The sequence below is a fragment of the Anas platyrhynchos genome, chromosome 13 (genome assembly GCF_047663525.1).
Source record: "Anas platyrhynchos isolate ZD024472 breed Pekin duck chromosome 13, IASCAAS_PekinDuck_T2T, whole genome shotgun sequence".
In the NCBI taxonomy this organism is placed as follows: Eukaryota; Metazoa; Chordata; class Aves; order Anseriformes; family Anatidae; genus Anas; species Anas platyrhynchos.
Window position 1 is genome coordinate 12,330,072 of NC_092599.1, and position 24,216 is coordinate 12,354,287.

Genomic DNA, 24,216 nt, shown 5'->3' on the forward strand with positions numbered 1-24,216 from the left:
GACGTGGGGGCACAGCAGGGCAGGGAGCACCCTGGGTGCACCCGGTGCCTCCATGCACAGCCCAGCCAAGCTGGGCGACACGCCTGGAGGAAGGCAAGGAGACGCTGCCAGCCCCTGGGCACAGCAGGCTGGGGGCCACCTGGGGGTTTGGGGGGGATCAGCAGCCCCATAGCAGCTGTAGACGGGGCCACAGCACCTCTTGTGCCACCCCCCGTGCTGCTGCTGCAGCAAGAACCCCACTGTCAGACCCATCCCTAACCCCTGTTAGCACACCAAGCATGGCCACCAGCCCTCAGGACAGCATGTGGTGGGTGCAGGTTTCCAATCCCCCAAAAAGCTGGAAAGTGAGCTTATAACAGGCCAGGCTGTGTGTCAGCACCAAGCTGCGTGCAGTGCCCAGGGGGATTCACATTCCCCACCAGCCCCGTTAGCCTAACAGCAAGTGGCAGAGCTGCCCCGGCCCGGTGACAGCCTGACCTACTTCGGGGAAGTGCCACAGCCCTCAGGCCAGCACCGCTGCCCGGGCGCTGTCACCTCCCCACCCGAACGTCCCGGCCTCACGCCAGCCTCTGCCATCATCTCCTTAGGCATCGTGGCTCCTTAACCACAGCATTTACCATCAAGAAACCCAATCAGAAGAGAGGTGACGCTTTAAAAAAAAAAAGATGAAAGCTTTTAAGTTTATTTGCTCTAATTACCCAGCTGACAGCTCGGGAGGATGAGGAAGTCATCGGGGTATTACTGCCACAAAATAGGCGTAATTGAATCATTCCAGACAATAAACCAGAGGTGCAGGTCGCAGATTGCTTCCGCTGCACCAGCCCCCCAACACCCCGAGCTGTCGCAAAGACGTTGATAAGAGGAGATAGCACCCTAATAATGGCCTGAAATGGCTCATGGAAACACGTGTGTCAGTGTTGGAAGCCAAGTGTAGGAAAAGTGACTGCGGCACCACTCCCATTTGGGGTGAGCAGCCAGTGCTTTGTTTTCCAGGCAGCAGGCACCCAGCCACCACCCTGCCTCGGTCCCCACGCACCAGGGCTCACCCACACCACGCTGGGACAGACGGGGCTACGTTCACACAAGTCCAGTTTAAGACATTTTATTCCTCTGCATGTTACACGTAGTGTTTAAGAAAATACAGGATCCCTTCTGACATTCATACATTTTTACAGGGGAAAAATAGGTTTCTCTATGAGGGCGGTTATTAAGCTTTGGGCATTCCCAGGCTGACTTGAGGGGGTCCTCAGCCCTCTGTTCCTGAGCATCGCTGCCCCTGTGCCCAGAGCCCAGGTGTTGTCTCCTCAAGCTGTAAAACACAATGCCCAGTACTTCCAGTTCCAAATGCCAATAGCTCCTACCGGGATACTGCAAAGGAACAGCTGGGGACAGGGAGTGACCAGACTGCAGACACGAATATTGAAGAGACCCATGTTAGTGTGTGTGTGACCATCTGTAACAGGGAAACAGGTTAATCCCATTTGCTAGAAACATAGAGGAAATATAAATAAGGGTTCCCCACACTCGTGCATAGTCACAAACAGCTACTGGACACCAGGCTCACGCTGCCTCTGAGCGCTGCCGCATGGAGAGGAAGGGCAGCGAGGCAGAGCTGCTACGAAGCTCAAGGCAAGAAAATCCACAGGCTTTACGAAGAGAGTGCCCCTGCCCACACGCAGCCCCTCTGCCCGGGGCAGCGATGCCAGAGAGGCAGCAAGCAGCAGCTTCTGCTTGGCAGGACGTGGCTTTGCACTGTGTCCACGCCAAAGGCTTCCTAAGAGCAGCGTCGCCCAGGCGGCCGTTAGTTGTAGGCTGCCACAAGTGGGCAAGAAATTCAGATTTAAACATCGCTAGAGAAAGCAGGTTGAAAAAAAGCAGCTGCTGCGATAAGACCTCTATGACCCTACGTGGACTGCTACCCCGAGTCGAAGCTGAGGGCCGGGAGGGAGGGGAAGGCTCACTAGACAAGGCGTTTGACAGCGAGCAGGCTGCCTCCCGTGGCAGGGCTGCAGCACATTGGCACTAGCAGCAGCGAACAAAACAGATGTTACGAAAGCTTCTTCCAAGCACCAGCGGACTCCACTTGGACACTGCAGGGAGATGCACATGGAAAAGAAGTGATACTCGAAGGCAAGGGCCTTTCGCTTCGGGACTGGCCACCCTGGCTAAGTCCCTCTCGAGCTCTCTGCCCCTCGTGCCCGTTAAACGCCTCCTGCCCGAGTGCTGGAGGCAAACCACGTGCCAGCCCCCACCCCGCTCTGCCCAGCGCCAACCTCCCGGAGCTCCAGGCCCCGGGGCACCCCATGCCCTCCCCCTCTCTGCCGCTGGCGTTTCTGAAGGGCCGGTGAACACTGTCCGAACCTAGGCCTCGCACGGAGGAATATAAGGTATGAGCTGTACTGGAAGGAAACGGGGAGAAAGTGTCAACAAGAGACGTCTTTGATCCGAGCGGTTCGAACTCCAGTCCGAGCCGAGGGGCAGTTAGCTGGTACCAGGGGAGATTTCTGGGAACTCCTTGTAAATCTCCAAGATGATCAGTTTGTCCATCTGGCACTGCTGCCCCTCCTCCTCCTCCCCTAGGATGCGCTGCAAGATGCCCTGCAGGTCAGAGAGGCGGTGCTGGTGCTGCAGATACGGCGTGGAGCGGATGATGGCGTGCATCAGAGACAGATACTCCATCCTCAGCTGCCAAGTGGGAGGGGAGAAAAAAAAACAGAGAGCACAATGAAAGATTCAAAGTGAGATAAACAAGCGTGCCAGCCTCCATTACAGCATGAGCACAGGAACAGCTGCTGCTGCATGACCAGCCAGAGAGCAACTCCAAAAGGCACCTGCTTTGCTTAAGGCCTCGTTAGGAGCTATGGCAAACTGCACTTTTCCCACAGCACCCTAATATTGCTCTTGATCCACTCAGACAGAGACATGTCCTGTCTCTTCTACTAACAAAACCCAAGAGATCCCTCCTACTTCTACTACTCACAGAGGGGCCCAAAGGTTGCTGGACAGAAGCCTGTCAGATGTTTCTTCAAATACACCTTTCTAAAGCTGTGTGCCAGGCAAGATAAGTCCCCCCTCCTCCCGTTCAGACCCCAAGACAGATTTGGGCACCCAGAAATGTTGTGCCCACCCCAGGACTCCACTCCTGCCTGCACCAGCAGACCTCACAGAGAGAGCAAGGAGAAACGCTATTGCTTTGGGACTGTGCTCCCTTCCTCAAAGCCTGTGAGCACCTTGTCTCCAGGGGAGAGATCAGCAATCTGCCGCACCAGGATGTCTATCAGGACCATCATGTCTGTGTGGTAGAAGATGCTGGCTGTATCCTTGCTGGCAAAGATGTCCTGCAGAAACTTCAGCACTGAGTGCGGCGGCTGAGGCTGATGCTTGAAGATACAGACCGGATCATCTGGAGGTGGCAGAGAGACCGCGTTAAGGCACGCACTCCTCCCACCTCCACCTTCCCCAGGATTTGGAGGAGGCTGCCCCTGACCTCTGTGAGCTAGCTTTTGTGCCGGCAGACCTCGGTGCCTCACACAAAGCTGTGTAATCAGGATGGCAGCTCTGCAGGGCACCGAGCAGAGTCCAAATTCATTAGCATTAGCATTAATCATTGTTTATGTTTCACCTAACATCCCAGGTGAAAGCTCATTAGTGCACCACCTCCTCCCAGTGCTTCCCCTCCTCACTCAACAGCTACCACTCATTTTCTCCCTGGTTTATTAAGTCTGGTCGAATGACCCCTCTGAAAAGCCCACCAGAGCCTGTGTCAGAGACAAGCTTTCACCATGGAGACAAGGCTGACACCATCCAGGAAGCAGGAAAAGAAACACCTCCAAGTTTAAATTAGCCGTCATGTCCTGTTTTCCACCAAAACACACCCCTGCAGACCCCAAGAGGGGCTCCAGCAGAAGGAGGGCACAAGAGAAGCATCTTCATTAGGTTTTTGCCCCCCTCTTTCTTCCCCCAGCCCCTCACGGTAAGGTGATCCCTGTAGGGAATCTGGCATGGAAAAGGCTAAACAAAGGCTTTGGGATGAGGCCAGACAGAGGAGCACGGAGATGCAAGGCTGTCCTCACACTGATACAGCGTGGAGACTGATTTGCAACCCCAAAGAGAACTAAAGCCTGAGTAAGGTGAGCTGCAAGCATCACAGGATGAGTTATTTACCAGCGAATCAACAAAACAAATCTCAGGCAGCAAAGCCCCGGTGATCCAGGAGGTATTAGAAAGCACAATAGTGGCATGCAGCACAGGCAGAAATACCTGGCACTGTTCTGCCTGCAGCGACCTCCAGCTTTCCAGCAATCTGCCGTGCAAAAGGCTCTGCACATACAGCGGCTTTCACTCCACGCCTGGAGCGGGCATGGAGCTAACCCTCCGCTGGTAATTTTGAGCTGGGAAGTTTCACTCTAAACGGGCTGCTGGAAAGCAAGATCTCCCTCTGGATTTGTCCCCCCGGGCAGCTGATTGCCAGCACACGCTGCGGGTTGTGTGCCAGCGCTGACGGAGCCCCGTCTGTCCGAGGACAGCAGTGGCCCAGCACCAGCTTTCCTCCCGACAAGAGCTTGCCTAGGGGCAGCTGCACTGCGAGACGGGGCTGGTCTGACACAGGAACACCAGTTTGCATGGAAAAGCTGCCCCAGAGGCCTCTCCTCCCTTCCCTGCTGCAGTCAGCATCGCTTCATTCTTTACACAGCTCCGTCCTCGGCAATGCGTCACCCTCACAAACCCACCGGGAAGCAAAGCATCCTGCCCGAGCCTCCAGCTCCCCAGCTCCCCGCATGCCACATCCCAGCCCTTCAGGAGCACCGGGCTCCTCTCCCTGAGTCACCATTAGCTGCACCCTGCACCGGCCCCATAATAACACCACAAACTCACCTCCCCTGTTCAGCAGCAGCAGCAGCTTCTCCGTGAACGTCTTGACATTCGAGTGCTTGCTGATGGTAGTCATGATCACACTGTGCTCTGGAACTAGGGAAGAAATCCCGTTCAGCACAATGCCTTTGTTTGCCAAGACCCCAGTAACACCACCACCAACAGAAAGCAGCAGAGGGCTCCTACTTCATACCGCTGCTCTGGGGAGCTACGGGGAACCAGCCTGAACCGAAAAGTTTCAGCCTCCCAGAACGAGCAAGCAGGGAGAGGGACTGATAGGAGAGGTGAAACAAGTCTGGAAGCAATGCATTAGATAATGAGGTCTTTGTGTGTATCAGATTCACACGCAGGCTTCAGTCCTGCAAGCCAAAATACCTTGCAGAGGCTTTATACTGTGGTACGTGGCCTCTGCTCACAGCCCTCTGAAGCCAAGGGCTCCTCTCTCCAGCATCTTTACACTCTGTATCAGCAGGGCCCTGCTGGAATTTATTGCCTTGCAAGCTCTCACAAGAAGTGAAGACCAGCTCCTAGAATCATGCCAGAAGGGAAAAGTACTTCCCAATGCTCAGCACTGGGCTGTGCCACAGGATGGGTTGAAGAGTTCCTCCAGGAGATGTCCCCAGCCTGCTTTGGGGGCGACTTCTCGTAGCTAAAATACACTCACCCCAGCAGACCACATGCACATGAGTGTGCACACTGAGAAGCATCCAAACAGCACAGCGTGGCTACTCCTGTGTCAGGATGGGCGACCCTATAATATTTCATGGGCTGTGAAGGGCTTTAGGATCCTTCACATTGAAAGGCATCAATATAATTCATTTTAGAAAGTTTTTTTTTTTTTTTTTTAAAACTTAACTCTTCACAACTGAAATACAAGACAGATGAACCTCATGGATAGAGGAATAAAAATTCCATCCACTAATAAGCAACCTGAAAATCATTTAACATGTCCTTAGCATCAGAGAACAAGTCACTGCTCTCGGCTACACCCCAGGTGGGCAGTAATCCCCCAGAAACACACCGCCTGTCATGCATTATTGCCTAATTACTGCAGTCAGAAAGTATATGGGTAGCTGTGAGAAGGTGTAATGAATGAGAGCAGCAGACACTGTGCTTAATCAGTCTCCGTGCAATCAACTTGCACATGAAATTAGAAACTTTCACCCAAATATTAATGAAGCACAACTCAAGATAACAGGTAAATTACTGGACATGTCCTTGTTCCTTTATCCTCCCTTCTCTCCACAAAGCCAAGGATAAAGGCACGAAGCTGACCACGAGGAAATAATTAAACAGGTTTTACACGCTCAGGGTGAACAAGTGGCCTCTCTTACCAGGGCATGGCACTACCCCAGCCTTCCAACACCAGGCTCCGAAGCTCACAGACAGCCCTGGCAGGGAGAGGGCAAATGCCCTTCTCTGGGGACCAGAGGTTTTGTCTGTTAAGGAGCTCAGCAGGGAAGGGAGGATTGAGAACGAGGGGAGCCAGGAGAGCGTGCAGCTCAGGCTGAGGTTGAAGAGCCTGGCCCCAGTGCATGAGCACTGAATGAAGTGCAAGAGGTGCAGTGAGGTGAGCAGGTCTGTAAAGACCTACAAAAAGCAGACCACTTTCTTATTGGACTGATACCAAGAAATGCTCATTGAAGCATCTTCTCCTCCAAATTAGCTGTGCCTGAATTAGCCACACACATGCTCTGCAAGTACAGGCCAGCAATTGCTTTGATCCAGCCAGCTTGCAAGTATGGACAGAAATCCACCAGGCTTCAGAGGGTCAGCTGGCTGGACATGGGCTCTCAGGCTGTTCTTTCCTATGAGGTTTTGAACAATATTTAACAAGACAAAAGCCTTGGGAGAAACAGGGTACTGCCAGAGGCTGTGGGAGCTGCACAGGCTATCACAGCACCTTCAAGTCCCAGGGAGATTCTGCATCCCCATTCTGCATCCCCTTGCTGCTCCAGACCACTGAAATGCTGCCAAGGCAGAAGAGCACCAAACCAACCTGGAATGTGGAGATTGAAGGCCAGAAGGACGTTGACAAACAAGTCAGGCAGCTGGTCAGTGGTGTCTGAGGGCAGCCCGTCCTCGATCACGTCCAGCAAGAACTGCACAAACTGAGAGTTGAGATGTTCTGCACAAGGAGAAAGATGGGCATTTACAGCACTGTGAAAATACACCAAGCAACAAGGGACCATGGAAACCACTTCCCCGTGCTTTTAAGCTTAAAACCATTAGTGGAGTGCCAGTGTCAGCCACCAGGGAATTAACAAATGTCTTTGTGCAAGAGACAAATGACTCAGAGAACTACCCACAGTCCAGACAAATGCTGAATGTTGGTCTCCCACTGGCAATTTTGGGGAGTAAATAAAAAGCCAAATTCTGCTTTAGCTGCTGTTCCAGCATCACTGCTACCAATGAAGGCTTCAGATAGGAAGAGATTTGTATTCTTGACCACTGGTCTAATCCTTCTGTTTAAAAAAGAATAATCATCCAGATCATTAGTAATAACCCATTTTTCAATTTAGCTATTAAGAAAGCTCAGGAGCTCATGCAAATAAGTCCACCTGCTGGAAATAATTGCCAGGGTTTCTTCAGGAGAGAAAAGCAGGAGATGTGGAGACTCACTCCTCAGTCCCTGCTGCACTGGCTTAAATCTTGTACGTGTTTATTGGGGTGTTAAGGTGAAGCTGCTGAGGAGATGATTATGAAAATCTCTACAGTGTTTCCATAGGAAAACTGAGCCCAGAGCTTCCCAAGTATTGGGAAAACAACACTTGGCCAGGGAAAGAAACAGGCAGAGAGCGCTTTGTAGCTGAAGGTTGGAAGGAAAGGACAACGGATAAAACAGATCTGGAACATTTGCACTTCCCTATTGATTGCAATACTCTCAATCATCTCTGCTCTCACTAAGAGCTCGAAATTCGCAGGGCTGCACCGCAGTGTTACAAGGGAGAGCAGGGAGAGGCCACGTTATGCAGCTGATGGATTTAGTGGGCTTTCGTGGAACAATCTGGACTCAGCCTCATCAGCAGACAGAACGTCTCAGACAAATGAGGCGCGTGTTGTCGTGAAGGACAGCAGTAATAAAAAATATTTGGGTAAGTATGGGTAAGTATGCCACTCAGCCGTAGTGATGAGCCAAGCTGCATCTTCTGCAGCACGGCATCAGCTGCTCCAACTCTGATTTGTGCTGCTCTCTCTCAAAATCTGTCAGCTCAGCTCAGTGTTTCCAGCAGGCAGGCTCTAGTGGTAAAAAGCAGACCCAATTCTTGCCTCGCTGTTGCTGAGCTCTCCCCTGGCTGTCCCCTAGCTTTGGCCACCAGAAAAGCTCCTTCCCCCGTGCTTGCTGATGTACCCTAAACATCCCAGCATCAGCTCTGCCACCCTGCCCAGCCACGAGCACGTGCTGCTCTTACCGTAGTGATGATACGGAAGGGGCTCCCCCATGGAGAATATCATCGCCAGCACCAGGGCAGAGTAGCACATCTTCTGATGGTCTGCAAGACAAACCCAGAGGCCCTGCCATTAATTCTTCTGCGGGTGTAACACGCTACTCCCCAGCTGCAGAGGGACAGTCACACATTTCATACATTTAACACTGATTAGACCGCTCTTTGCTCCCGTGTTTATTGAACTATAAGGGTGTTTTCCCCTTGTTTAAGCTCATGCCTTCTGTGCCATGAATTTCTAAATCAATTTAAAAATAATCACAGCAAAATTCTCAATTTTTTTTTCCCCCCTCCACGTACGAGGATCTGGGCAAACTCGAGCTGAATAATTAAAAACCTCCCCTGCACAGTCCCAGGACGCGTTCCATAGTTATGCAATTACTGAACCCAAAAAAGCATCCATCTGGCCACCTCCAAACACCGCCTGTTCCAAGCAGCACCACCCCCGGACCGCTGTGCTGCTTGTTACCATCTCTGCACTGCTCCTGTGCTACCTCAGCTCTGCCTGGAGGTACGAGAGGTCTCTGGGGAGCCCAGATCCCCGCTCACGACTCCGGCTGTGCATCTGCCCGCTGCCCAGGCCACACGCATCTCCAGCGCTAGCACATCCTGCAGCCTGCTAGTCCAACACAATTTTTTGCTGGCAGCAGCTATATGTAAATATCCCACAGAACCACAGCCGGTGCCTTCCCAGAATTTTAATTAACCGATACACCTCAGTAGATATTTGCAGGAGGGGAAAAAAAGTCACAGAACACGATCTGTGTTAAAACAAAAGGCAGCCTCCATCCATTTCAGCGAGTCTGAAGATGATAGGAAAAGTTGTATTATTTGTATAAAGCAGGTTACTAGACGTAGCTGAACTTTATTTAGCCAGTACATCTGCCCAAATAGCCTACAGGCAGTTGTTACAAGAAAAGCATGTGTTTTGTTATTAAAAGACCAAAAGAGTACTCCTTATCAAACCAGAAAACAAAGTCCTTTCGATGTTTGATCTTCCCCTGCAAGACATACTGGTTCCAGTTCCCCCACCCACCCATTAAGACATTGCACTGCTCTGTGCACAGATCAATCCAGACTCACTGTTAGTACACGGGGAAAAATTAAATCCTATCTGCCTGATAATCCTGAGAAGTCATCTCAATAAGCAGAGTTGCTATAAATAAAGAACGTGCAGACTTTGCTGAAGCTCCACAAGATGCTCGAGGTTTCAAACAGCAAATACTTCAGTAAGAACGTACCATTTGGGGCTTTATGCATTAACGAGATTAAGAGTTTGTATGAGAGCAGTCCGGACCACGTGGCAGCAAAGAAAGCTGGGAACTGCTGGTTATTCCTGCTAAATAGAGAGGGAGGACATCCAATAAGTTAACTATATTTCATGCTTACATAAGGACCTCCCAGCTATAAGGTGTCAGTGGTGCCAAAGCTCACTGCAGTAGGAAAAGAATCTACCAAAGGTAGCAGGAACCTGCACAGTTACAGCTGACGGCTAAAAGCTGCTCCTAGGCATAACCAACCAGTTACTGTGGTCATGTTACCGCATTTGGGAGTGACTTTTTCCTAATTTTTCACTACATGGTCTCTTCACTCCTTCCTCCAAGACATTTGGAGCTGGTACCAGAGGCGGGATGCTGCAGCAGATACAGGGACCTGCTGTTCCCATGTTTTTAATAAGTTTTTCACAATCAAAACATTTTCTCATCACATCAGGACCAATAAAATGATGATCTGAGAACTAGAAGCCAGTGATAAACACTCAGTTGTAGAAAACACAGAGATTAATTAGACGTGGATGGGGAGGGTGGTTTCACATGTCCTTGGCCCATCTGCCATGAACTAATGTCCATTCATCTTGGCTGACAGCAGACTCACTCCTAGGCAGCAAATCTTGTTGGATTTGCCTAAGAATGCTGAACGAAAGGGTGATGACAGCAGTCTGAGAGCTGAACTCAGAGCAAATCTGGATTAACCTGGTGCACTCACTCACCACAGACTCTGCGAGTTTTTGGAGTGCTCCTGCTGTGACAAGCCTCATCCAAGGCTGTGCCCTTCAACGTGCTGAAGAACAGAGTCATTGCCAGCCGAAGCACAGCCTTTTTTCCTTCCAGAGCAGCACGCGTGGCTGCAAGCACGTAAATAGCATTAACACAACTCTCCTGAAGCAGAGGGACTCTGCTGACGTCAGGCTGATGAGTGTCACTCACGTGGCCGTGAAAGGTGGCAGAGATGTGGCTGTTTACTCACCGGCCTGCACCTCCTGAGCCTGCTGAGGTAGTGGCAAGAAAGCTGCTATAATGTGTGACAGGAATTTCTCAGAGGCCTTCAAAGACCTTGGCTTCCTCCTCTAAACACAGCAGCACAAATCCAGGCACTGGGAGCAGCCGCAGCTGTCTACAACTCAAATAAAAGGAGTCTGACAGCTGACTCGCACGCACACTGAGCTGCAACAGGGGAGAAAGTCACAATGACTGAGTGGATTATCCCCGTCTTTCTATGGAATTGTTCTGGCTAATTCTGCCTCGCTGTGTCTTATCATAAGCTCTTCTAACACTGATAGATGTGCAGGCCAGGCGCATCAGAGGGAAGTGGCTGTCCAGAAGCAATAAGACCCAAGCATCTGGCAGGAGAACTGGCCAGCAGCCAACACGCCTGCCTCGACCCCAGGGTAAAGCTCCTTCTCATCAAAGGCACCCAGCATCCCCGCGCAGAGCTTCGGCCTCGGCTGCTCTTCAGTAACAAGCCAGGAGGGATCCCACGGAGCTGCTGCAGCCAGTTTGCTGGTCCCGGGTGGCTCCGTGCTGGCACTGATTGCTCCAGCCCCTGCCATCCGCAGAAGGGATTAGCTATTGCACGGTATGTCACGGATCAGCTGCTATTCCCCAGTTCCTAGTACCAAAATACGCTCAAGTCATTCCAGCATTCAAGGTCGTGTGCTCACACGAGGCACTGCTTGCCATTTGGCAGCAGGACATGAAGCAGTAAGCACCAGAATGGCAGGAGGGAACTACTAATGCCCTGAGTCACCTCTGAAGGACAGATACGTCTGGGTCAAGGATGGTTACTTCGCTGCAGCCCTGCCGCGAAGGCTGGGAGGATTGGATGCTGCACAGACGAAATGCTTGCAAGCATTAGCACAAGGAGGGCAGCACAGCCTCAGGACATCACTTTGAAAGGCTCCTGTAACCAAAGAAGAGCAGCTTTTAACTGTTCAACTGTGTTGCCTACATATTACAGTGAGGAGGGCAAATAGCATCTCACTTGAGACAGGTAAGGAGAGAAGGGACACCACACAGCTGCAGGTTAGAAGTCCTGGGGACGCAGCAGAGTCACTTTCCACTTGCTTCCACTGCGATGCTTTTAGGTCCCCAAAGCAGAGCCTCACACACTTGCTAGGAGACTGGCCTGATTCAGCCAGAAATACCACGTGTAGATCAGCAAGGGTGTACAGAAGTCACCTATGCCAAAGCTTGGTGCTCCAGCACAAGCAACAGACAGAGGTAGCTCTGCTACTTGGGATGATGCAGCCCCTAGGAAAATGTTCTGGACAGCTACACCATGACCCAGTGGGACATAAAGGGCTCTGAGACAGCTCAGGATCAGCTGAACAGAGCAGAAGACTGAAGGAGCAGAGCAGAAGACTGAAGGCTGCTTGCATGGCACTGGAGAGGTTCACCTGGAGACGATCTTTACAAGTTAGTGACAGGTGCATAATAAAGTTTATTTTTGGCAGCACGAAATCAGTGGTGTTGTCAGAGAAGCACAGTCAGAGCTCTGTAACCGAGTATTATTTGCTTCTCAGGCAGAAATACCTCCGCCTAGGGAAGAGGCTTCTCACACATATACTCAGAAAAAACACCAACAGTGTGACAGGTTCACTGCGTATAATTGATATGCTGCGGTAACACAAGGAGAAAGCTTAGCCAACACAGCCGTAATGATCTCAGTCCCTCTCCACGCTAACCCAGCGCGCTTTGTGCAGCCCTCAGCTCAAAGAGGATTTTTCAGTCAGTCGCCACACGAGAAAGATCTGCACTCCGTCTAAGCAAAGGTGAGCACAAAGCCTTGCGGCTTGGCTTTCACCCCCCATACCCTATTCAGACCCCAGATTAACCCCGTTAGTCCTGTCCACCACAGAGGCTGCTTGGCACAGGCTGTAGCAGCATGCTGGGGACAGGGACAACACGTCCAATGCAGTCATCTTGGACATTTCCCTGGCTCACATGAAATGAGTGTGATGGTCCTGTTCTGAGCAGAACCATCAACCTACAGGTTCATCTCCAAATTTCATTTCTCCATTGGCCCCAGGACACACAGCAAGCCAACAGGGTGCAGGCTGCTATCAGTGCACAAGCAGCAAGACCCCAATATTCAGATTCTTCTGCTTTGAGCCACACAGTCACTCCACAGCTACTTTAATACAATTAAAACAACACATTTTCAATATCCACTTAAGGGAAAATGTATATACTGCCAGCACTGGTGGCCTACAGACTGACTTCAAAACGAGAAGCTAAGTTGTGACTCCCCAGCACCATGGATGCATAAGGGGCTGGAGCATAATGTCATGGCAGTATTACCACACGTTCACCTTGCTCTTTAGTTCTTCCTGAGCTCCTGGCTGCTGGGAGATAAAGGATACCGAGATAAGTAGAAGCTCTGGGTGACAATAGCAGTATTTGGCAACACAACCACCAGGTCTGCAGGTGTCTCTGGTCAGCATCATGAATCAAACTGGAACAGCTCAATGCATGCACAAGCAGTGACATGGATCACCAGTGGCACGTTCAAGAGCTAGAGGGCCTTGCACCATTGGACTGAAACATCCTCTCCCATGCATTCTCCACTTACATCTGTAATAACCTGAAAAACTGTAAAAACAGACACCCTTATCCCCAGAGCACTGGGCATGTAGAGCAGTCAGGCAGTGACAGGCAACTGGTGCTGCTGTAATCCACCCATCTAATGGAAAGATGTCCCTGGAGAGCCGAGCGCAGCAGCTGTGGCTCACCTTGCGTGTGAGTCTGCATGTCGCGGGCCAGCTCCATGGGCAGCACGGAGTTGACAAGTGTTGAGATAACTGCAGCATCCAAGTTGCACATGGCTCCAAAGCATTTCAGCAGCAGCAGCCGCAGTGGCACCCTGTGTTCCTGAAAAAAAAAAAAAAAACCAAAAAAAAAAACACAATTTGTTAGATCAAATCATGCCCCAGATGAGGGCTTACCCAAAGGTGAGAGACATAACTGGCCAGAAGTTCCTGCTGCTGGGAAAGCTACAGCTCCTCCCTGGGTAACACTGAACCCAGTGTTGAGCTCTGGTTCAGATCCAGCTGTGCCAGATGAAAGCTAAATGCAGCGAGGCTTGATGTGCTGTAGCTGGGGACTCAGGCAGGATGGGGGGAAGCCTCCAAGCCCCGCAGCATCCTGTGACAGCAAGGTCCAGGAAAGAGCGGGGCAAAGCAATGCTGCATAGCCACCGAAGGCAAAACTTCCATTCTTCCTGTGAATACTGATTTTCTTCCTCACTCCCGAGGCTTCGGCTCACAACCTACTTTCCTAAGCAAAGCCATTTACTAATGCACAGGAGTGCATCAATTAAATGAGGAGCAGTCACAGCCTGTCAGCTTACCCAAGGCATCCTCGGATATCCATTCTCTAGACATTAGAGATGGTGATTCTGTCCCTCAACGGAGCTAATAAAAGCAGCAAGCTTTCCCCTTCACAGGGCTAGCTTCCGCTTCGGAGTCTGCAGCATCCTCTGCTCTTCCATGCAGCGTGCATGCATAACACGAGATTTGCCAGCACGGGGAAGAGACGTGCTACAATTTCAACAAGTTCACAGAACTGCCCTATCCAGGGGGAACGCGTTTCATACATTCATCAGAGCAACCCTGCTCTTTTGCATCTTCAGGGAAGCCTCAAAAAGAAGAGAGATTCAATGCACGCTGCCACCTTACCATCTGATAATATGCCACAAGGGACAGGACGGATTCAAACTCATTCTTCTTGCACATCTTCTTGCAAACTTCTGGGTCTGCATCTGTCTGGAAGCAGGAATGAACTGGTCAGCACAGCGACACATCAAAGCAGCGAGGCAGCTGCTGCAGAGAGCTCCAGGCAGGCTAGCTGCTCTTGGATTTCAGTAGCCCCAGCTCAACCACCTGACAAAGCAACCAAAGCTAGAGCACAAACAGCTCCAAACCCGCCACCCTGGAGATTCTGCATCAAAGCGAATTCTTAAGAAACATCTCTGCCGTACAGCGCGTCTTGGGCTGAAAACATCTAAAAACCCCTTGACCCGAGCAGTACCTGGATGAGCGCATCCTGCAGTTCTGTATGGCAGCTCCAGTGCTGGGCCTGTACTGAGAAGCACTCTACCTCCCCCCACAACAAATTTAGAGGAAATCATTACACAAAGAAGCAGGCCCCGCAGTGAGAAGGTAGCTGATGATTTGAGCTAAATGACAACAGCATTCACTATGCAAAAAAATAATAATTTATTCTGCTTATGTCAGAAGCAGAGAGGAATATGGAAAAGGTGCCACAGCAAAGTCAGTGCTGGCACCTGTAACACAGGTCATGGCACTGCACTGAGTGTCAGCTCCCATACAGTTGAGCTCCCCATATACAGGTGGGTTTATATGGGCTAGAGACAGCACCAGGACAGCATTTCCCCTGCTGTGCACCGCAGGGATGTACCTCTCCCATACACACAAACGTTTTATACATTTATAAATGTTTTATACTTGCTCGCGGAAACAGCTTTGAAGCTCTCTTTCATGAGAACTGAAGAACTTTCACATCTCTGCATTTACTGGGCAAGCACCCTCCAAGTACTTGCATGAATAAAGGCAGGGAGAAAATAACTTGGTCTACCTGGACACGCTGTATATTTGAGAAATAAAGACTTACAGCAGAAGGGGCAAGGCTTCACATCAACTGTAAGAGACGCACGAGAAGCCCACACTCCCTGAAACAGCAAATCTGATGGCAATACGAGGACAAAGGAAACCAGAAAAAAATGAACTTCACCAGCATCTGTCTGCTGTGCTACGCCTACAAAGAGCAATTTACTCACCAGGATGCGAAGCAGCTCCTCCAGGTAGCAGCAGATGACATTCTCGTCCTCGTAGAGAGCCCAGCTGCGCTGCTGAGCATCGTCCTTGTGCCTGGCCAGGTCTGCGAAGATCACCTCCAGCCGCTGCTCATCGTGGCAGATCTGTCCCGAGGGCAGCCCTGAGCTCAGATCCTGCAAGAGGACACAGTCAGTGGTCACTGGGGTCCTGACAGGTAGAGCTGTTGTTCAGGTGATTGTTTCATGCAATCTTCGTCTCAGGACTGGCAGTTGGCCTCATTCAGTCAAGAACTGGCAGCAAAAGGCAGTGAATTTCAGACCTGGCCATTATTTCAGCTTTCCTACTTTTTGGGGTGTCTATTTCCCTTCCTTTCCTTGCACAGCTAGCGCAGACAGTGAACCAAATTGGACTCCTGCCCTTTAAATAGGTGCCAGGACTGGTGCACGGTCACAAAGTCTTTAAATCCAAGCTGTCATCACCCTGCTGGAGCTTTAGCTGGCTTCCAAGGATGCTGAGATATCCAAGAAGCTTCATTTAAACCACTCACACCCTTTTTTTCCTCACTGCCCATATTAGCCTATCTCCACGCCAGTCATGCCAACGTTCCCAGCTCTTTTCTGGGTGACAAAACGGTAACGTAGCAGACACTCACACACCACAAACTTCCCACTTCCCTCAGCAGCAGGGCAGCGTGCTCAGAAACAGCAGCAGCCGTCTCCCTGCGCAGGGGGTGAACGCTGCACGAAAGGGAATGCCCACGTACTACAAGACAAACTGAAGGCAAGAAGCCAGCTCAGATGACTACAGCCCTCCGCACGTTTTTAAACATTTAAAAGGAGATTCAAGACACTTGGCCACGGCCCTACCACCAGCACCAGCCAAACCCTGATTCCCACGGGGCAGCAAAACATTGCTGCAGCTTCACAAAAGCAGCTCAGTGTGCCCCACGAGCATCAGGCACCCCAACCTCACTGAGCCCCAGGGTTATTCCCTGCAAAACAAGCAAGATGTTGAATGATGTAAGGGTATCATAAGAACCACCTGGTTTCCTGAAAGCAGAGCAAGATCTGGAACCAGCACAGGGAATGGGGCTGATTACAGATGATGAGCTTAGGCAGCATTAGGAGAGGTAAGAAGTAATTTGCAGAAGAACCTAAATTACACACACAAGGGCTTGGCAGCAGTGACAACAAACAGCAGGAGATCAGCAAGGTGGAGGAGAAACGAGCTGAGAAATCCAGACAACGGGGCTAACCAACTCACTGAGACCAAAGCCTGAGCAATTTTGGGATGAAGCTGTCTTGCAGCACGCGGTGACAAGTCACGAGCACTCGGTGTGAAGAGGCCTGCCCTGCTATCAGCCAGGGCACCCCGCTGCCACGAAGCATCTTCACCCCCCTAACACCCAGAGCGGATTAAATCCTGCCCTGGCACAGCTCCTTGCAGCAGGTCGGCCGCACAGCTGGTGGCAGCGAGCTTTCAGCAGACCTCACGTTACCAGCAGAGTGACTTTGCACAGAAAAAACGAGCCTGTGTCCTCCGTCAGGGACAACAAACAGCCACACACCCAAAATAAGAGCAGCAGGCGCCTGCCAAGTGAAGGAGCACGCACCCCTCCCGTGCATCCACAGCCCTGCAGCCTTCTTGGGAGAACGGCTCCAAGTTTATTAACTGTAACGTTTAATCTGCTTTATTAGCGACAGGATTGTTAGTAATTTGCTCCGTGGTATTTGGGGTGTGAACTAATTAAGACTTTGATTCAATGCCTCAATTATATAATAGGAAAATATTTTTGTTGCGGCTGCTCATTACATAATCTTTGCCAGCAGATAATGAAGGAGCACACACACAGAAGTTTAATTTTAAACATCTCCCTTAATTTTAACAACTCTTTCTTAAACTAATGGGGAGCTGCGGATGGCCAAGCAGCTAACCGGGCAGCCAGCAGCGAGATGGGACAGACAGATTTCAGGAAGGGAACACAGACAAGTCCCTGCTGAGTGGTGTTTGAGCACCGAGCAGGTTTTGCTAAGGGCTCGCTTGGCCCTGCCACCACCCTCTGCAGGAGGACCTGCAGCACCGCAGCATCGCCTCCTGGTCCACTGCCGGGATGTCTTGGGGTGAGCACTTCACAATTACCTGTTTTAATTGGTGATAAGAGGCTTGATTCAGCCTCGTATCACCAACCTGGTTCCTCCGACCCCTCACCTGCAGCCCTTACACCTCCACCAAGCGTCGAGCTCCTACAGGACTCAGAGGAGATGAACAGTCGTGCAGTCGATGAAGTCGTACAGCAGCTTTTTATACAGATCTGAGACAAATCTGTATAAAAGTGGAGTCCTCCCCACACTTGAGGGGGACCGCTTTGGGAATTCCCTTCGCTGGGGCAGCAAACCTGGTCCCCGCCGGGACGCGGTGCTGCACGGCTGCCACACACAGGTGCTAAGGGAACAGAGGGGAGCTGGGCTGGCTCCCACCACGCTGGCCATGCTTTGGTAAAGTCTTCACAGCCTTTGCTTTCCAGGTGTGCCATCTGCAGCCCAGCAAATGTTTGCTCCGCAGATGTTCTGGTCTCTCTTCGGGTGACCGCAGCCCATCCAGCGCTGAGCGCAGACGGCTGCCTGCAGGCTGGCACGGGCCCTGTGAAGGCTGCTCCTCTAGCAATTAGCGAGCAAAGGACTTGCCTAAGCACTAATGCATTCCTCCCCCCTCCACATTCACGTTTCTTACAATATCTCACCGAGGAGGAGCCCTGCTTAGATACGCTAACAGCACAGCCAGATGAGTCAGCCTTGAAAGCACTCACCCCGCTGACTTCCCCATTATCCCAGGGAAGCAAAGGGACAAAGGCTCCCTCAGAGAAAAGCCAAACCCCAGAGAAGCATTTGTGTCTCGTTAAAAGCAATTTCTTCTTTAAACAGAGCCAAGCCAAAGAACTAAGAAGGGGAACTGAAGGCGAGAGGCGGCGAAGACTCGGGGCAGAGCTGGAGGAGCACGGCCACGACTCATTGGGGCCAGCAGCTGGATCATGAGCACACACCGGTGATGTGGCACAGCCCAGCCCTGCAAGGGAAGCCCTCTCACCTCCCACCCTGACCCCCTACCTTGCTCCTCTGTCTCCAGCACGGCCAAGAGCCGTTTGACCTCACCCAGCAGCCTGGGCAGATCTCCAAGCCCCAGCTGAACGCCAGGGCTGTGTCAGCAGCTTCCGAGCTTCAATCGGAGGCAACCAGAGATGGCTGAGTCACAAGTGGCACACGGCACCGCTAATTCAATAAAAAGCAGGGAAGTGATTTCTAAGCACGCTCACTCAAGGTGTAGCTATCTTATTAGGCGATTCTTCTTGCCTCACACTCAGCTTAACAAATCCCGAAATCGACCTCCCTCGACAAGACAGCCGCGGTGCTCTCCCCTCCTCTCAGAGGGGAGATAATTCTGCAGAGCCGACCGCGATCAGACATCGCCGATACATACTAATTCCAACGATTCTCTAGATGCTTGGAAATCAGGCAGCATCTACACTACCTTCAGCTACAGCCAAATTTCAAAGAGTTCCCATGAAAGCCAGCTCCACTTTATCGCTTACACGGTCGCTGTGGCGATGCATTTGAAAAGAGAAGGAAGAAAAGGAAGCTGTCAGCTCCCTTGGCTCATTTTGCCCAGCCACCACCCTGCTCACGAGGAGGGGACATTGCCAAGGCCAGGCCAATTGGGCACTTCTGCTCCCATGGGCCAGGCTTCCCATATTTCTGAGATCTCTTTTAAAAGAAATGAGCCCCTCGGGGCTCTCCTTGCCTGAGCTGTTTTCCCAGCCTACCTCTGCAGTACCCAGGAGCTGGGGTGCAAGGTTGCCCCAGCAGAGAGGTCTTTTCTCCCTCCATAAAACCCACTTCTGGGTTGTGCAGATTCCATGGTCGAGGAGGAGCGAGGTAAATAAAAGGGAAATGCCACCACGATTCAACCTTCTGAGAGCACTGGGAATAAGAGCGAGGTAATGGATTCCTGAAATTGATTTAGTAAACCAGTGATTTGACTTCAAATTAAGACTGGAACAAGAGCAGAAAGGATACAACTAATTAAAGGCTGTGATATAAGAGGTTGAAACAGGTATATTTACTATCACCACAATGAAGTTTTAATCAAGGATAAAATCTCACTTTGTTTTCGGGGGTAGAAAAAAAAAACCTTGAGAAAATATGCAAAAATATCAACAGCGTATTTGCATGGATTGGGGTGCAGAGGGATTTCAAAAGTTACAAATTAAAGAAAAAACGCCCTTGACCTAGAACAGACGACTCAGCAACAAATCTACACGGAAGCCCCTGAGATGGTGGAATGATTTGGCATACTGAACACCACAAAGTCTTCAGCAATGATTTATACCATTAACCTGGGCTGCTCGGAGCCACAGCAGCACAGCCACCTTGCAGCTAGAGCTGCTCTTTTACTCTAGGAGTAACCCCTCCCAGTACCAGGCTGCTGTCCTTCAGCAGAGACATCTCTGTGGGATGCTCAGGAAAAACGCACACCCTAACCACGACATTGACATCAGCAGATACCGGCAGAATGTGCCAGGCATTTTTAAGCCTCACAGATGTCCTAAGAGACCTATCTATCAGGTCTCTTAGAGCCATTCTCTCCCCTGCACCACCGTCAGAAGTTCTTCCCATGCCTTCCAAGCTGGTTGCAGCGATGGCCATGGAGCAGATTCTCAAATCCCAGCTGCAGAAACCTGGCACACCAACACCTTCCCCAACGGGACTTCTGTGGCATTACGTTCAACACCTGTTCTCAGGATACAATAAAGATAAAAATAATATCCACATCTTGTCCGCGATCCTAGGAACAGAGTCAGAGCCAAAGCATTTGTGTGAAACAGCTCTTTTTTTTTTTTTGCTGAATCTAGCCCACACATTACCCTGCATTGTTATTGAAGCAGGAAGCAATTAACCATCGGGTTATAGCCACAAACTGAGGGCTGCTGATTGCTTACAGGACACTATTCCAGGAGACGTTTAACTAGATCATGATTTGATCTGAAATTTGAATGCCAGTAGTTTTCATATTCAAATGCCTCCGAGCAGTTCATTATAATTTTGCCATCAGCAATGGAACTCCAATCTTAGATGTTGATAGGGAACGCACTCCTTGGGGCTGTATTTAACAAGTGGGAGCTAAAACTTATTATCCCTTCAACTAAAGCAGCCTAGATGTGCTTTGCTGTTTCAACGACTGCTGCAAGAAGTACTCTCATTTCCCCCTTCTGTCTGTACCAGAGGAAGGAGGAACGATGTGATCATTTGGTATAAGGTTTAGAACAAGGTCAAGGTAGTTCTCTTCCTCCAGTGGATGAAAAACTACTCTTTGGCAGTTGTTTGGGAAAAAAAATAGGGCTGAGGAATGTTTTAATGTAATAATAGAGACGTGAAGTACACATCTGCGGAAAACGAGTTTTTATCACTCTGATGAAAGACCAAGCCAGACAAAGAGAGGCTTTGGGTACTCCACAGTCAGGAGAGACAAAAACCACACGGATTTATACTGTACACAGGCATGCTGAATCTATGCAGAGTATAAGTAGAAGCAGAGAAAGTTTTTCTACAGTAGAAGAAGAGGAAGTTTTATACAGTGCCTTATTTTATTAAAGGCTTTTACTAAAAAGCACTTAATACTATGGCTTCATTTTCCACAGCTTCTATGTGTTGCATCCATAGCAGAAAATACTTTAAAAAGTCACTGTTAATTTCTCCCTGATTTTATGCTGCCACAATTGCTCTCCGTAAGCTTTCACAATCAGCGGTCAACAACATGCGTCAGAGTAAAAAGAGAAGCAAAAAGAGTAAATTTGCTTATTTATTTCAGTCCCCATCTATCTTTTTGCCACAGCCACATGCTGGAATAGTTCCTCTCCTTCTTGTTTCTGCACAGGTACAGTGACTTAATGCTGAACATTCAACATAGCCTCACTGGGTTCTTCCCCGGTCTTTGATAATAAGCCTCTTGCAATTTTATTTATTTTTCCCTTTTAATTTTTTGAGTTCTTTAGTGTCCCTCTGCAAGCTTTCACTCATTAACAACAACCATGACTGCTTAGCACAGACTTCATGATCTCCCCTTCCCATCAGATCACAAAACACTCCCAAATAAACCCTACTCATTTTCTCAGAGCACATCAAATCCTGCTGCATCCCCCCCACGGCTGCTCGGTCACCAGCACTGCCCTTGGGACCTGGGAGGCTGTCATCTCCCAGCGATGCACTCATGTGGTTCAATTCACTGCTGCCCACCTCATCACCTCTCCTCCTGCTGTACCCTCCTCCAAAGCACCCACCCCTCCACCACCACCTCCCAGCTCCAAATCCAGGTTTAAGCAGGACACCTGCAGCTCGTTTGGGGAATAAACCTCTCTGCCTTCCATTCTCCAGGAGAGAATTTCTCCTGAGCTCTTGTGGGTGCTGTGGCCTTTCAGAGCAGCGCCCTGCATGCGTTACCTTACTCTCCACCACGGAGATGAGAATCTGCTCCATGATGCCGCTGGTTACCGGCACGGAGCTCTGGATGTGGCCGATCACCACGCCGATGGCCACGCGGGACAGCTCGTAGCTGAGGTGGGTGTTCCTGCGGACCAGCTCGATCAGCTCGGCTCCTATCGTCTTGGGAACGGATGCCACCAGCCCACTGGGTTCTGGTGGCACCGGCTCCACCGCAGCCGCCTTCTTATCCTCGAGGCAGAGGGAGCTGAAAGCATCCAGGCTTGCGGGGGCCGCCGGGGCGGCTTTCTTCCCCTGCGGGGCCTTCTCCCCGTCCACGGTGTGGGATCTCTGGACGCCCCCTTCAGATGGTGGAGCCGGGGCAGCCCGCTTGCTCTGGGGAGATTTGCTGGCCCCATCCTTCGAGGAGGTCCCGTAACGGGAGTGGGTCACGGAGCCGGCATCCAAATTGCGCGTGATGGTGGTGTGCACGCTGCGGCTGGGCACGGGGGGCGGCGTGTTGGCAGGGCTGGAGGTAGCCGTGGGCAGAGCGGTCTCCGAGGCAGAGGAAGCGGTGTACAAGGTATCCAGGGACGTGGTGCTCATGGACGAGGCACTAGAAGCTGACCCGGGGATGATTTCAACAGCGTCTGAAAAAGGGAAACGATTAAAAATGCCTTAGCAACAGCATCAAAGGGAAAAAAAATTAAAAAAAAGGAAAGAAAAAAACAAATTGCTACAGTGCGGTCCATTAAAAGGTTCATTGTGCATGCTACCAGAGCAGTTTAACTCCTCTTCCTGCCTCACTTATCTCAAAGCAAAATTGTATCAAGTTCCCTCTGGAGCATTCCCGCACAATCACCTCTTTAGAAAGGGGAAAACTACCCTATTGAGATGAATACCCTTCAAAGGGCTTAGTGTTTTACGCAGGGGAAAGGAGGGAGGCAGAAACAGGGCTAAGGGACAGAAAAAGTCTGCCCCCCCCCCAACTATGAAAACAGACGCTCGCTTGGGCAAACACTGGAATATCTTCACCTAGAGCTTAGGGATGTCACCTGCACAAGTATCCCTGCTACCTTGCAGGGTTTGTTTGGTTTGATACAACTGCTTTCGTCCTTGCCTTCGGGCAAAAAATTCTTCTTCTGCACCAGATGAGGGACCTGTGGGACAGGCACATGAAACACCTCCCGTGTGTCTCACGGCCAGCACAAATCACACCCTTTGCTGCTCCTTTGCTGACCTGACCCCAGTCCTCCTGCCCTTTTTTTCTGGAAGCCCTCCACTTGTCCAGCCACCGGTAGGAAGGCTCCATCTCATGGCTAAGCACCAGCTATGCAGAAAGGATGGACCCCTCCCTCCCACAGTGGGGGTTATCACCCCTTTCTTCCTCCTCCTCCCTTTCACAGAGGAGCACACACAAATTACAGCTCCCACGATGTTTCATTAAATCAAGATAATGAGTTCAAGGGAACTGACCTTTGCCAATTCCCACTACCACGGTGAAAATGGCTCAATACCATTACGGAAGCTGGTGCCAGCCTCAAGTTTCCATCATCTACGTACAACTCAACAGATCTGCCCTGCTTCTCAGCAGGGGAGCGAGCTTGAAACGAGCTGTGTCACTAGCTGCGTATCTATCACAGCACAGGAGAGCCCTTGGGCAAGCTGACAGCATCTCAGCAAAAGGACTGCTCCTTGCCAAAAGGACGGCTCCTTCCCTCTGCCAGCCCCCTTCTGCTGAAGGTGAAGCTCCTGTGCTGGCCCTGACGTCTGGCTCTGCTCAGAAGTGTTCACAAGTCGTGGTCCCCCTGCCTGCTGGCAGCACGCACGTGCCCTTGGCATTACTGCTGCTTCTTATGGAGACCGGCTGCTGATTTCGTGAAAATCTCATCTGACCGCTGCACAAAGAAAGCACCCGGCAGGCAGGGAGCCAAAAGCAGACCTCAGCCTGTCCCAAAAGCACTACCAGTGAGCTCCCCCTGGTGAACCACCGCACTTAGCACAGCCTGGAGAAGTCCCAGTGCCTCGTCGGGAGAGACACAGCCACCAGGTTCCTGGACCCCGAGGCAGTGCACTGGCCAGATCAGCTGGGTGAGCAGTCAGAAAGGCTGGTCTGAGTCCCAGGGGGACACCATACCTGGCATCCCTCTGCAGCCAGCAGGAGAAAGCACCGTGCCAGGCTGCCAGGGCCCCCATTGAGCCAGAAGACACCCAGAGGAGCACTGGCCACCAGCTCGACACCTCTGGGGCTGAAACCTGTAGGAATTTATTCCCCAGCCATCCTGCTGGCAGCAGAAGGATGTATTTCTAAGCAGAAAGCAATAGCAGCTGGTCACCGTGCCTGTTTCTTGCC

At 50.9% G+C, this 24,216-nt stretch overlaps 1 protein-coding gene across 4 annotated transcripts in view; it reads right to left on the minus strand.

Annotated features, from left to right (window-relative positions):
• Window positions 1-1,086: 1,086 nt before the first annotated feature.
• Window positions 1,087-24,216, minus strand: part of NCKIPSD (NCK interacting protein with SH3 domain) — a 46,148-nt gene continuing 23,018 nt past the window's right edge. For all 4 annotated transcript variants that reach the window (XM_027467517.3, XM_027467518.3, XM_021275343.4 and 1 more), the window contains 9 exons: window positions 21,885-22,513; window positions 15,396-15,566; window positions 14,275-14,361; window positions 13,330-13,468; window positions 8,286-8,366; window positions 6,872-7,000; window positions 4,876-4,968; window positions 3,231-3,403; window positions 1,087-2,685 (listed from right to left, as the gene is read on the minus strand). In XM_027467517.3, the coding sequence (XP_027323318.2) occupies window positions 2,482-2,685; window positions 3,231-3,403; window positions 4,876-4,968; window positions 6,872-7,000; window positions 8,286-8,366; window positions 13,330-13,468; window positions 14,275-14,361; window positions 15,396-15,566; window positions 21,885-22,513 (1,706 nt within the window). In that variant the 3' untranslated portion in view covers window positions 1,087-2,481. The remainder of the gene's footprint in view (window positions 2,686-3,230; window positions 3,404-4,875; window positions 4,969-6,871; window positions 7,001-8,285; window positions 8,367-13,329; window positions 13,469-14,274; window positions 14,362-15,395; window positions 15,567-21,884; window positions 22,514-24,216) is intronic.